This window comes from Acipenser ruthenus, chromosome 23, assembly GCF_902713425.1.
Source record: "Acipenser ruthenus chromosome 23, fAciRut3.2 maternal haplotype, whole genome shotgun sequence".
Lineage (NCBI taxonomy): Eukaryota > Metazoa > Chordata > Actinopteri > Acipenseriformes > Acipenseridae > Acipenser > Acipenser ruthenus.
The window spans coordinates 27,551,020-27,564,022 of record NC_081211.1 but is presented as its reverse complement, the minus strand read 5'-3'; the positions used below and the strand labels follow the sequence as shown (position 1 = coordinate 27,564,022).

Here is a 13,003-nt window from a genome sequence, read left to right as displayed (position 1 = left end):
ATTCCTCTGTCCAGTTGTCTTTTGTAAGGACACCTCGCTTATTGATTGCATTGATAGCCACACTTGCTTTTGTATATTTGTATGGTTAGCTCTAACCATTTCAATGTATTCCGAAGCTGTTTGTTTCCCGAGTTTGTTGTTAGTTGTATACCTCCACCTCCTGGGAAGCAATGCAAGTCTACTGAATCACACTTGAACGCCTGCAATGAAGGTCACTGAATTAATGCTAATTCAGGGTATGTTGTTGTCTACTCAAGGGGCTACAACACTGCGTGTCTTTGACCAAAGGCTGACCTTTTCCCCGCTGGCAGATCGTGATGATTACTCATCTAAATATGGTTTGCATCCCTTCTGCATACACCTTCAATTTGCTGCAGCTCACAGCTTGAGTCAGCTCCTGCTGTCTGAAATTTAATGACCAAATTGACGCTAAGAACTTTTTATATTCTCTTCTACAAGTTTTCTGCGGTATACCATAGCAATCACAAGAAAGTAGAGCGTAAAGGAAAGTGCAGTACTGTATGTTGAAAGCATGACATAAATACTGCCACTCTGTGATTGACATACTGTTGAAAATAAGCCAGGTTGCTAAGGACAACCATCATTAGATATGTCACTTATTTGTATATTTTTGCAGTAAAAAATAAACGTCAAACATTTTCACACCACATTGTGATTTGCTATCCTATCTATTCACTGTGACCTCTGAACCATGTTCTCCTGACACATTCAATTTAATACACAGCCAGTATTTCAATATATAAATGTAGATCCTCTAATCACAGACAGGGAACATACCTCCTGCTAAATATTAAACAGAACATTTCATCAGATGCTGCATATGTATGGACACAAGAACACACATTAATGGTTCATGAACATCTTAGCACAATACTTTCTACTAAATATTATCATAAAGCAGCCCGAACAGCAGAAGATACATTTCTTGCATGAAAATCCAATGCATGGAACTGTCCATGGTGCTGAAATCAACACCTGTATTCATTGGGGTTTATTTTAAAAAAGTGCTCTTTTTTATTTATAAAACTATAAATCTACTTTTAATTGTGTGTGTGTGTGTGTGTGTGTGTGTGTGTGTGTGTGTGAGTGTGTCTGCAGGTATTACTATCAATGTGTGGACAAAATTTGAGAAAATGTCCCCACAAAGATAGTAACTCCTAAAAAACGATGTTATGGGGGTGTTCCCACTTTGTAAAACACCTTTTTAAGAACTAAATAATTTTCAGAACATTAGAAACAGAGGTGTAATCAAAGCTGTCAAAATAAGCACCTTATACTGCTCAAACGACAAGTTCCAATCCTTTTTTAAAAGAGTCTGAAAGGGCTGTGAGGCTCTTAATGAGGTCTCCTAAGTTCCAATCCTTTTTTAAAAGAGTCTGAAAGGGCTGTGAGGCTCTTAATGAGGTCTCCTAAGTTCCAATCCTTTTTTAAAAGAGTCTGAAAGGGCTGTGAGGCTCTTAATGAGGTCTCCTAAGTTCCAATCCTTTTTTAAAAGAGTCTGAAAGGGCTGTGAGGCTCTTAATGAGGTCTCCTAAGTTCCAATCCTTTTTTAAAAGAGTCTGAAAGGGCTGTGAGGCTCTTAATGAGGTCTCCTAAGGGGGTGCTCATAACATTTATGTCATGATCTTCTTTTAATCTTCTGGTAACCCTGTCTTTCAGGTGGGTGGCAGTTCACCCAGTGATTTAATACAACAGACAGGATCAGCAGTACACCCCAAAAGTTCCCTCCTGAACATAACCTCGAAGGCCTGCATGCTGTAGATAATTGATCCACACCTGATTCCATCACGCCTACAGGCCTAGTGATGCATGCCTCGGTTCTCAGGCATTATGCATTCTGTGACAATCATAAAGCATTCCTGATTGATTGCCCTGTACAGTCAATATACATTTCTCCTTGCATTCTATCAGTTCACCTCCTGACAATATAGATCCAATAACAGTGGGATAGCAATGATATTTCCAATGCAAGCTGTTTCATTGTATTGCAAAGGGGATATATTGCAATCAACAGCAGAACTGTGTTGAACTGTTTCACTACAATCTACTCCAGGCTTATATGACTGGGGCTGGGTTTACAATTTAATTAAAATAAATCAATGCCCATTATGAGCTCTCCAACACCTAGCGCAAGTGGTAGGCTGTGGGGTTTCTGTATTAGAAATTAAACAAATTAATGAAATTACCATAAACCGTCATTTTAACATACCGAATCTGGTATCCCCAGTGAAGGCACTACAACATGAGGTGCAAGGTAAGTCATATGATCAGGGGCTTGCTGGTTTAAATCCTGGTTGTGCTGAGTTGCAGATCTTGGCTGCATAGGCTTTTGCACTCCTATGCAGTGGTGGGTGGTGGGTAGGGATGGGGGATGGCGGGAGGCGGTGGCGGGGTTCCAATGTGGACAGTCCATCTCATTGTGCTTCAGAGACATGCAGTCCACAAGTCCACATAGAGTCCTCAGACTAGCCCTGTGCCTCCTTTGTGCAGAAGTTTGCTGTCATCTGTTGCTTATGTTCAGTGGGTAAAAAGTGATGATGAGATTCACTGAAGAATTGTATTGTCTTAATAAATGGATGATGCCACGCAATATGGCATTTTATTCACAACATCTCTTCTAAAGATCAAAGCGTGGAAATGCAATACTTGCTTTCAAACTCCCAGTAGGAGCTCCCAATATAGTTAATCCTATTGTGTAGTATGAGATATGCTTTGATTTCATTTCAAATAAAATCTTTAGTAATGTATTACTAAAGAAGCATAATACGTAATCTCCATTGTTATTGCCAGTATCTTGCCAGGATGGAAAAGCTCATGCAATCAGCTATTGAACAGAACTGAATATTAATTTAAAGAAAAAAACAGAAATAAAATGGATGGTAATCCTCGCGTCCTTCCATTCGGAGCCCGCAGTCCTTTGTATAATCTCCTAGCTGTCTTGAATAAGATTTAGTTTTTAGATTATTTGATTGATTATAAAATAATCTTCTGAGTAACACTGTGCACTTTGTGGAGTAAGAGAAAAAAAAGTCTGCTGGTAATTTAAAACTTGTTGGTCATTAACCACTGCAATGTGCGGTTCATATCCGTCTCACTACTGTCCTTTACACTTCATCCCTAATGTTATCTTAATACATGTACAGCCGTCTAACAGGATTAACACCTAGCTTTCAAGTATGTGTGTGCCACTTCTTACCTGGTCAATAACACCCCCTTTCTTTGTCTGAAGTCTCTGTATTTGACATATTGCATTTATAATTATTATGATTTGAATTTTCTGAAGTGGAGTCTTAGTCTGACTGCCTGTGTAAACAATGTGTGATACATGAATTAATTAAACTCTGTAACTCACATTTTATATTAATAACACATGTGTGATGTCTGTCTATCTATCTATCTATCTATCTATCTATCTATCTATCTATCTATCTTAAAGGAGTCAAAGCATGGTAAAAGAAAGGAGGGTAACACATGAGATTAGTGGAGTGTGCAGAATAACCACAGTGAGTTTGCAGAAAAGGCCATATTTCAGAACATTCTGCATCAATGTAACAAAGTGAGAAACCAAAAGTCAGATTACTTAACTAATGTATTCTTAATTGTTGTCAATTCCTTTTGCGTGTCATTTTCTGTTTTGGCGATCACGCCTTTTTAAAACTTGAAAGTTTAGCGTGCCATTGTGGTCACATGTCTAATATGCAAGTACATCATGTGATCACCATTCCCAACACTGGCTAAACACACACACACACACACACACACACACACACACACACACACACACACACACACACACACACACATCAAAACCACCACGTTGAACAAATACAACAAGAATACAACAGCATGGTTCAGAAACAACCCAAGCTGCTCTCTGAGAGGCCTTGAGTATTTTATTTTACAAATCTAGAACCAGGCAGTGCTTCTCCTTTGAAGAAAGTTTATTAATAACTGGAGTAAATCCTCTGAAAACATTCATATAATAACCCTATCATGGCCTCCGTTGGGAATCATGTTGTGGTTTTCAGTATTTAGTTTTAGAGTTTGAAATGCAAACAGTTTTTTTATATGACCTGTGAAATGTAAAATGAGCTCCCCTGCTTACTTTTAATGTATTTATTTATTCAGTACTTGCCATCTGCCCGTTCAGAAGCATCCTGTCTCTGAGGTAAGCAATATTATTATATGCAGGGTCACGAACTGTTTGTCGCTATGAGAAAACATTTCTATTAACGCAATGACAGCAGCTACTTACCATTCATCTAATTTCTGGAGAAATAAATAGTGAAATTTCCTAATTTGAGAACACTTTCTGTCTCTGAGGTAGCAACAATGGGGAATATCTCTAGTTTTAGGTATATTGTGTATACTGTCCACCATTTGACTCAAGGGTGCCTTTGTCAAAACAACAATAAATAAAGCAGAATCCACCATGTAGGAAAGTTGTCTTTTTTATAGCAACAGTGTGTAATTGATTGCCCTGTACAGTCAGTATCCATTGTTAAAGGTATCAGTAAAGTCTGATGCAAAACAGCTCATCCATGTTCCCCTCAGCTTAGGCCTTTGTCGTTGTCTTTATCTTGATCCTTTTTGTTGTTTTTTGGTATACGTGACTTTAATAAACTTCTAGACTGGTGGAAGTGACATTGTGTTACAACATACTGCTTCACTTTGCTTGTGAACCAATCATGTTATCATATTAAAACTGTAAAAGGAACAAATATCAGCTGACGTGATGAGGCCTGAATGAAAACGGAGACCACTAGACTTTAATCTGAATAAAACATATTCTGCTACCTGTCTTTCAAATGAATTAAACTGAGTGATTTCAGATCTATGACGCGGAATGAAGCCCCCCTCATCCATAGACAGCAATGTCCAGCCACACAGGTGGTTAATATTGAAAATAAACATGATATTAACATTGAGAACTGCTTTTAAAGCATGACTAGTGACAGAGACTCCCCTCCGGGCACTGGGTCAGCAGTAACTCCTAGTTGAAACAAGTTCACAAGCTGCATTAGAAAATAGCAAACTGTTTACAAGCGCCATTGATGTTTCTATTTATTTGAATCAATTAGTTGTTTCAGATGTTTCTACTCTTTTGATTTTGTTTCAAATTGCTTGCTGATTCCACAACAACAAGTTGCCTAAGCTGCCTCGTGTTCCCTGCTCTAAAATGAGCAGTCATTACTCTGTGTCAGCAGGAACCGCGTGTTTCTGAGCCAGCCACATTGGGGTTTATTGTGTTCAGGGACATGCTGCAGTCTGCTTTACTAGAACATCCACCCAATCATTGTAGAGCCAAAGTTTATCTTTAAAAAGAAAATAGGAATTTAAGTTGCATTTTAGATATTGCGCAACTGCTGAGTTGAGAATTTGTAAATCTTCTTTTTAGTATTTGACATTACAGGCTTGTATAGTACTTTCATATATTAATGTTTTATTTCCAATAGTGAATATTCATCAATGAATACAGACTACAGCGATTATATATATATCCTTTTTTTTAATTGTCTTCTTTAATTAATAATACACACCCGCATCGTATTTCCAGGTTAGGATCTTAAACACACCTGTCAGAGGTAGACTGTGCTTGATTGGGACGGAGATGGCTACGGCTACAATTCAAACGGTGAGCGGTTTGGTCTTTCTTGCAACCGTGGCACACATGTTTTTATATTTTTATTATCATTATTGAAAATGAGCATTTTCATAGTTAGCATAGTTTTGTTTTTTAATTGTTATTTGTTGTTTAATTGGAGTAACGCGGAACATTTCGCCGGCTTCATTAGACTTCTAATAGTTTATGGTGCGCTGCTCTGGTCTTTACGTCTGCTTTCTGGAGAAAGCACTGGACCCTGGCAGAGAAATCTGCGTAGCGCATTTAGTATGTTGGATTGTTTAGCGAAACATAACATGAAATGCAACCGAACTAATATGATGTTTTTGATAAACCGAAGTAACGGTGGATTAGGAATAGATTGGATAGGACCCCTTATTATCGGTAACGTTTTGAATAGTTTTCCTAAGTTGGTAAAAGCTCAAAGTTAAACAGGCCTACTACAACATTATTATAGTAAACACATTTGATATAAAATGCGTTATATTGTATTCCTGGTAAAGTTGCGCACGGACTTCCAATTTAAAACAAGTAGGGGCTAGTAGTGGTGTTTATTTTTTATTTGGGGGGGGGGGGGGCGGTTGGTAGGCCTAAACACGGGTTTGTTTATTGTCTGTTAGATATTTCTGGGTAGCCCATAGACATTTAAAAAGGTTTTAAAATAATAACTGTCTTCCTAGGTAAGTTTGGCACGTGCACAGGAGAAAAAGGAGCAAAAGAAGAGTCCACATGATGTAATCGTAAGAGAAGCCGCCGCTTCGCTGGAGAGATGTGTGAAGAGCCCATTGCAGAACAGGTAGAGAGCACGTCGGGGTTATAACTTACCACATTGACCGTACTGTTAAATTGCTGTCAATCTGCGTTTTTCACGCTTATGTTCACTTTGAGTTAAAGAAAGCATTTGCAACCTGGCTGACACCACAATAAGAAGTAATTTCCTGCTGAACAAGAAGCGCGCCCATACTGTGGCAGGCTTAAATTGGCTGCTTCTGAGTCGAGAAAATTAAGTCTGGAAAAAATCACCAACAAAAAATAATGAGATTAATAATATATGGAAAATGTATTATCCAATCAACATACTTTATAACCTTGTGAAACGCTTTTACCCCAGGTAATAGAAAAATAAGTTAATTGGATAATTGTAAGTTTTGTTTATTGACCACAAGCTCGTGGGCGGTGCCTTTACCATCATCACTGGTAAGGCTCTATTTTCTGCAGGAACATTTCGGTGACGGTATCCTTGGTTTTTAATGCCATCTGCTGGTTAAGAGTGTAACTGCAGATGTTCATTAACCCTATATTAAAAAAATTGCAAATGTCTACAATAAAATATAATAAACAAGTTAATGTACTTGCCAAATTGGGAAGTACTGCAACTTATCATTTAGTCATTTACGTCTCATCCAAAAGACGGATGATATTGTGATGTTTGGCCTAATCAGGCTAACAAAGTCTGGGTATTACTGCTGTTATGATTAAATATTCTGTTAACACTGTCTTGTGTCCCCCTGGTGTCCTTACAGATGGGCTCTATGGTTCTATAAGAATGACAAAAGTAAAACCTGGCAGGCGAACCTGCAGCTCATCACCAAGTTCGACACAGTGGAGGATTTCTGGGCGTGAGTAAAAACAAGCTGACTGTCAAGGATATGCAGTATATTGGATCGCTGATGTGCAGCATTTAGGGTTAAACACAAAGCCAAACAAATGAGGTGCAAATGCCGTTTTGGTTGATGCCAACAGACATAATACGATAAATACTGTAAACACCAACTGAATATAATATAGATATCTTTGGAGTTGCATCTCTTGAAATGCATTGCAAATGTAAGGGTACACTGCCATTGTGTGGTAAAGAGCTGCAAGCACATACCAGGTGGAAAGTAACCCTTGCCTCTTTAATTGATGTTGTTAAACATATTGATGGAGCAGACAGTCTCTGAAGTAGGTCTTGCATGTTTTCAGTGTGAATCGGGCATGTACTAGTATTGTAATGTAGCTATCGGGCACACAGTGTTGATTGTCTCTTTGGATAGGTTTTGGAGCAGTCTGCAGAGAGAGATGTCTCTTTTGCTGTCTATAGTTTCCTGGTCAGTCCTCTGTCAGCGTGCATTGTTCCTTGCCCCTTCACGCACTCCAGCACTAATCCAATGGGGTGGTTATATTATTGTGCAGGAATGTATTTTGTCAAGCTGTTGTACTCTGAAATGCTGTTCAGTTTCATTTTCTCTCTAGTATAAGAACTTGAGCCATGCCAATGACCTCGAAGTCCAGGTTATTGGTTTATTAGTATAATATTGTGGGGAAAGAACCTGACTGTTCCCAGTGATCTGAGGGCGTTGTAATTTGAAGAGACATCTCCAGATCACAATCATTCAGAATGTCTGCTATTTCTGTTTTATATGTTTGTGTTGGTTTGCTTTTTCAAAGAATATATAACCACATTCAAGTTGCCAGCAAGCTGTCGTCGGGCTGTGACTACTCTCTGTTTAAGGCAAGTGAATTTGATTTATCAAATCCTTCGGTTTTCTGTTTTTACACGGTGGACCTTGTCTCTTCTTGTGGGGCGAGGAGGGGAGGATTAATACTGCTGCTCTGTCGGTGATCTTTTCACTTCACTTTTCTGCTGGTCTCCAGTAGTGAAATTATTACCCTGATGAAAGCACTAGCCGAAACGTTTTATACTTGACTTGGTTCTGTGTAAGTATCTTTTAGAATCCATGATCTAGTGTTTGAAGTTATCAGAGGTTATGAAAGGACATAAGCCTGATTTTAGTATGGTGTTTACACCAGAAGATTTTCCTTTTTATGATTGGAATATGCAGAAGAGGAATGTAGCACTCCTCTTACTCCCCTATCCCGTTCCCCACTCTGCCATGTACTATACACGGTGATGAAATGATCCCTTTAACCCTGTGGTGTGGACTAAAGTGGGGCATCAGCTGATCCCAAGCTTGATTCTCTGTTTTGTTGCAAATTGTACTGTGATAGTACAGAACTAAGCAATAAAGTTTGCTGCAATTGACCAAGTGTGGTTGGGTTTTTTTTTTTTTTTTTTTTAAGGATGGGATTGAGCCCATGTGGGAGGATAGGAGGAACAAGTGCGGCGGCCGCTGGTTAATTACTCTGTCAAAGCAGCAGAGGCACACCGAGCTTGATCGGTTTTGGCTGGAAACGGTGAGAAATGTTTCACTGTTTTAGTACAGTGCATACAGTCTCTCTCTCTCTCTCTCTCTCTCTCTTGTTAAATAAAACCAAGTTTTAAAGATGTATACAAACACACACCATGCCCATGGCTTATAGCAATATTCAGTACCTGGATAACTGACCCTGTCCTTGGTTAAGAGCTCTCTCTCCTTAAGGATTGAAATAGGATATGCAGTTCTGCTCACTCCGTCCTACGAGGACAGTGAATGGTGTCTGTCTTGTCTTCTCTCAGCTCCTGTGCATCATCGGAGAGTCCTTTGATGATTACAGCGATGATGTGTGCGGAGCTGTCCTCAATGTCCGTGCAAAGGGAGATAAAATCGCCGTCTGGACGACCAATACAGAAAACAGGGAGGCTGTCACTTGCATTGGGTGGGTGTGCTCTTTGTGGTGCTCTGAGGCATAGCGGTTTGCAGGCTTCTAATCACTAACAGTAGCATTAAGCCTTTTCTTGTAGTGAATTGTCCTCAGATGGGCTCTAACCTTGGTGTTTGAGGCATTTCAGTTCTCTTGGTGCTCTATAATTGCTGCTAATGGGTTCCAGTGGTGGCGTGACTTATAATGTATATTAGGAACTTCAGAACTTTTACCTACCAATAAGGAAGCTCCATTGCAGGGCACTACCATACTCCAAGGTGCAAATCGTTTTAAAAATTGGTGCTAAACTGTTTTGAAATTTTAGCACCACAGAGCCTACTGGTGCTAAATTATCAAGGCCGCCAGACAACCTCCAACATGACATGAACCTTCTCTCCTGTGTATGTGGATGAGTGTGGGTGGGTCATGTGAGCAGTTCAGACCCAATGAGAAATGATCATCATCTATGGTTGCTAAGGAATAAATAAATAAATTGCTGGCGCCAGAATTTAATGTTTCTGCCTGGCGTTATGAGGTACCCTGACGCTAGAATCTTGTGCCAAATTTGCACCTGTCTTGGTATTTGGCGTTCCTGACACTATTTTACCAGGCAGGAATGCTCTCCAATCTGGGTGCTGTTGTATGCATCTCTGTTCAAAACATTTGAGCAGTGTTTGACTTGGACACTTGCATGGACTTTTCTTTGGTGTCAGCCTCTGCAGTGTATTTATGATGATTATTGAAGTGAATGTGGTTTGTAGATCAATCCCATCAGTTTGCCCCTAATAATTTTATTCTGACTTTGTTTATGTATGTGAAATGTTTTGGTCAGTTTCTGCACAGGTTGAATATAAGTGAGGTAGTCTGGAATCTACTCCGTACTGCTGACAGCTGATTGGCTGTTGAAGGCTGTACCTTGGGAACTTCCTGTCAAATTGAAGCCATGCAGGAGCATTTGAAATGCTATTCTACACGCTGTGGCTGCAGGTCATAGTGGCACCTATAAATGAGCAGTGCATTCTCCAATCTACAAACTGTTTAGTATTTCACAAGATCAGCGTGCAATCTCAATTTAGTTATGGGCAGTCAAAAAGCGATGTAGAGATGAGAAAACGAGAACGAATCTGATGCTTTGTCGCAGATGTCCAAGGTTGGCCCTTCCACTGCTCATCTTTGTTCCAACCCTGTTCTAAATCATTTAATTGAACCAATTGAGCCTCTACCTAGACCCTGAAGTAGATCACTATCTAATTGTACCTGTTACACCTGGAGCGGAATGGCCCATCATTGGACACCCTTGCTATATGCAATCATTTCCACGTGTCGCACTGAACTCCTTTTCCTCTCCCTATTCAGGCGCAGGTACAAGGAAGGGCTGGGGCTCCCTGCAAAGATAGTGATTGGCTATCAGGCTCATGCAGACACCGCGACAAAGAGCAACTCCCTTGGCAAGAACAAGTTTGTTGTCTGAGAGGCTGTGATGGTCTTGGTAGAGGAAGCAGAACTGCAGTGTTAACTTCAGTTAATGTCCTGACGTGTGGTGTTTTTTTTGTTTTTTTTTCTTTGGGGGTGGGGGGGCAGTGACATGGCTGTTTTTGGTTCGTTTTCATTGAGTGTGCAGCTCTTGCACTGTTCTGTTATCTAAAGTAAATGAATGTGTGGAGATGCAAATGGTTTTGTTTAGTTGCATAGACTGACTACATTGTCCCTCTGTGTATAAAATAAAAATATATATTTGCATTTGTTGATCAAGAAATGTGTTATACTGCATTTAATAAGGTCCTGTAAAGTATATAAGACATGGAGTAGTCCTGTGTGTTTCAGCTGTTTTGAACCTCTGCTTCATCTGAGGTTGGTACTGTCTTGTGTAACAGACTGTGTTTCAGGACTGTTCTCACAATTGTAGGTGGTTTTGTGGGGTGGGGGAAGGGGGCTTTGTGTTATTTTCATGCTCTACATTTCTTAATACAATGGTTGCTCTTTTTGTTTTCTTTTGATTAAAGATATCAAATATTTGGAAGATAACTTTATTTTGTACTTGCTGGTGGATGCGTGTCGTTGCCAAGAAAGAGGGTGCTGAGTCAAGAGCATCTAACAGTGATGTGAGATTAATTTGCAACATCGTCTTATCTGTTGTCTTGCTCAAAAATCCCATCTGTCTGTGCACAATGCTTGCTTATATGGAAGGCGTGCTAATCACGTTTTTTATAATTGAATTTCCTCTCTTTAGCACGAGCTGTGTTATCACTGCTTCTGTGTTGTTTTTTTAAGTAATTTATTACACTATGTAACACAATTTTTGTTCCTGGGTAGTAAGTGTTATTTCCTAATTGCTTATGTCTCAAAAGTATAGAAAATGGCTATTATTCCCCACAAACTTTGCTTTTGTGATCAGGACAGTGATATTTTGAAATGTACCTATTTCCAATGAGAAAACGGGCGAATTTCTGTCTCTTCGTTCACATAAAGTCAGAAAAAAACAACATATGAATCCAAATTAACATGTATTTATACTAAACTAATACAACAATGACTACAAAAGATTTAGAAGCGAGTAGTTTTTCGAGATTTACGATTATACTGTAAATCACTTTCATGAATCAGCCCCCAAATGTAGTCTCCCATCATGTTCTCGTTATACTGTCCTTGGTAGCGGCGTTCAAAGTCCAGTATATCCTGGTGGAAGCGCTCGCCTTGCTCCTCCGAGTATGCTCCCATGTTCTCCTTGAATTTATCAAGATGAGCATCAAGGATATGGACTTGTGAAATGAGGTGCCCAGGGTTTGTCTTGATCCCCGACAGGCATGCCGAAATATGCCTTGTAGGCCTCACTCATTTTAGCAGATGCTTCCACGGAGTACTTTTTCGCTCTTGTCTTGATAAATTGGCCGCAGACATAGCAAAAGGCGTCTGCCGAATGCTTGCAGCCTCTTGATACCATCTCAGAAAAATGCAGATATGTATCCACTTAGGCAGCTGGAACTAAACTGAACTGGTGGGCTTAAGGCCCCTGTATTTATACTACTATTTATATTACTGGAAAGTTCTAGAAGTTACTCCAAGTTTACTCAGCACTGAATCTATCTGGAATGTTCTGGAAAATAGGTAAATTTCAAAGTATCACTGTCCTGGTCACAAAAGCAAAGTTTGTGGGGAATAATAGCCATTTTCTATACTTTTCAGGCACAAGCAATTAGGAAATAACACTTACTACCCAGGAACCAAAAAAAAAAAAAAAAAAAATAATAATTGTTACACGGTGTTATTATTATTTGTTTATTTAGCAGATATGTATGTAATATTTTCCTCCATGAACCAGGAATGCTATTGAGTTTAGTCTGGCATTTGACTTGTCATGTTCAATTTGAAAGAAAAACAATCTCTCTCTCTCTCTCTCTCTCTCTCTCTCTCTCTCTCTCTCTCTCTCTCTCTCTCTCTCTCTCTCTCTCTCTCTCTCTCTCTCTCTCTCTCTCTCTCTCTCTCTCTCTCTCTCTCTCTCTCTCTCTCTCTCTCTCGAACTGGGATTAAAGAACTCCTGCAGGGTAAGAAAAAGCAATATAATGCAATGTTTTCTTAGCTCCCTTTTTGCCACAAGATGGCACTGTGCAAGCAATACACAGCTTTAGATGCAGCACTTACTGTGTACGAATAATTTAAAAACTGCCTGCACCCGTTCATGCTTGAGCATGGATGACACTGTGTTAAAACGTGTAAGCCCCAAAAGTGAAGACATTAAATTATACAATCTGTTTGGCAAAACTGCTGGGCAACAAATCAGACAGGGAAACCGCAATT

At 39.5% G+C, this 13,003-nt stretch overlaps 1 protein-coding gene across 3 annotated transcripts; it reads left to right on the top strand.

Annotated features, from left to right (window-relative positions):
• The first annotated feature begins 5,226 nt into the window (after positions 1-5,226).
• LOC117412782 (eukaryotic translation initiation factor 4E-like) lies at positions 5,227-10,948 on the top strand. Of its 3 annotated transcripts, none has more exons than XM_058997101.1 (7): positions 5,227-5,656; positions 6,325-6,440; positions 7,168-7,263; positions 8,075-8,138; positions 8,708-8,821; positions 9,084-9,223; positions 10,565-10,948. In XM_058997101.1, exons 1-7 carry the CDS (start codon positions 5,633-5,635, stop codon positions 10,677-10,679), a joined length of 669 nt encoding a protein of 222 aa, XP_058853084.1. In that variant the 5' UTR covers positions 5,227-5,632; the 3' UTR covers positions 10,680-10,948. The 3 variants fall into 3 exon arrangements, with proteins under 3 accessions (XP_058853084.1, XP_058853083.1, XP_058853082.1); XM_058997099.1 differs by lacking the exon at positions 5,227-5,656 and adding an exon at positions 5,713-5,911; XM_058997100.1 differs by lacking the exons at positions 5,227-5,656; positions 9,084-9,223 and adding an exon at positions 5,695-5,911.
• Positions 10,949-13,003: the final 2,055 nt, after the last annotated feature.

Coding starts and splice junctions, on each gene's coding strand:
- LOC117412782 (XM_058997099.1), top strand. CDS start 5,831: ATGGTGCGCTGCTCTGGTCTTTACGTCTGCTTTCTGGAGAAAGCACTG. Junction 5,912..6,324: donor AAATCTGCGTAGCGCATTTA/GTATGTTGGATT, acceptor CTGTCTTCCTAG/GTAAGTTTGGCACGTGCACA. Junction 9,224..10,564: donor GAGGCTGTCACTTGCATTGG/GTGGGTGTGCTC, acceptor CTCCCTATTCAG/GCGCAGGTACAAGGAAGGGC.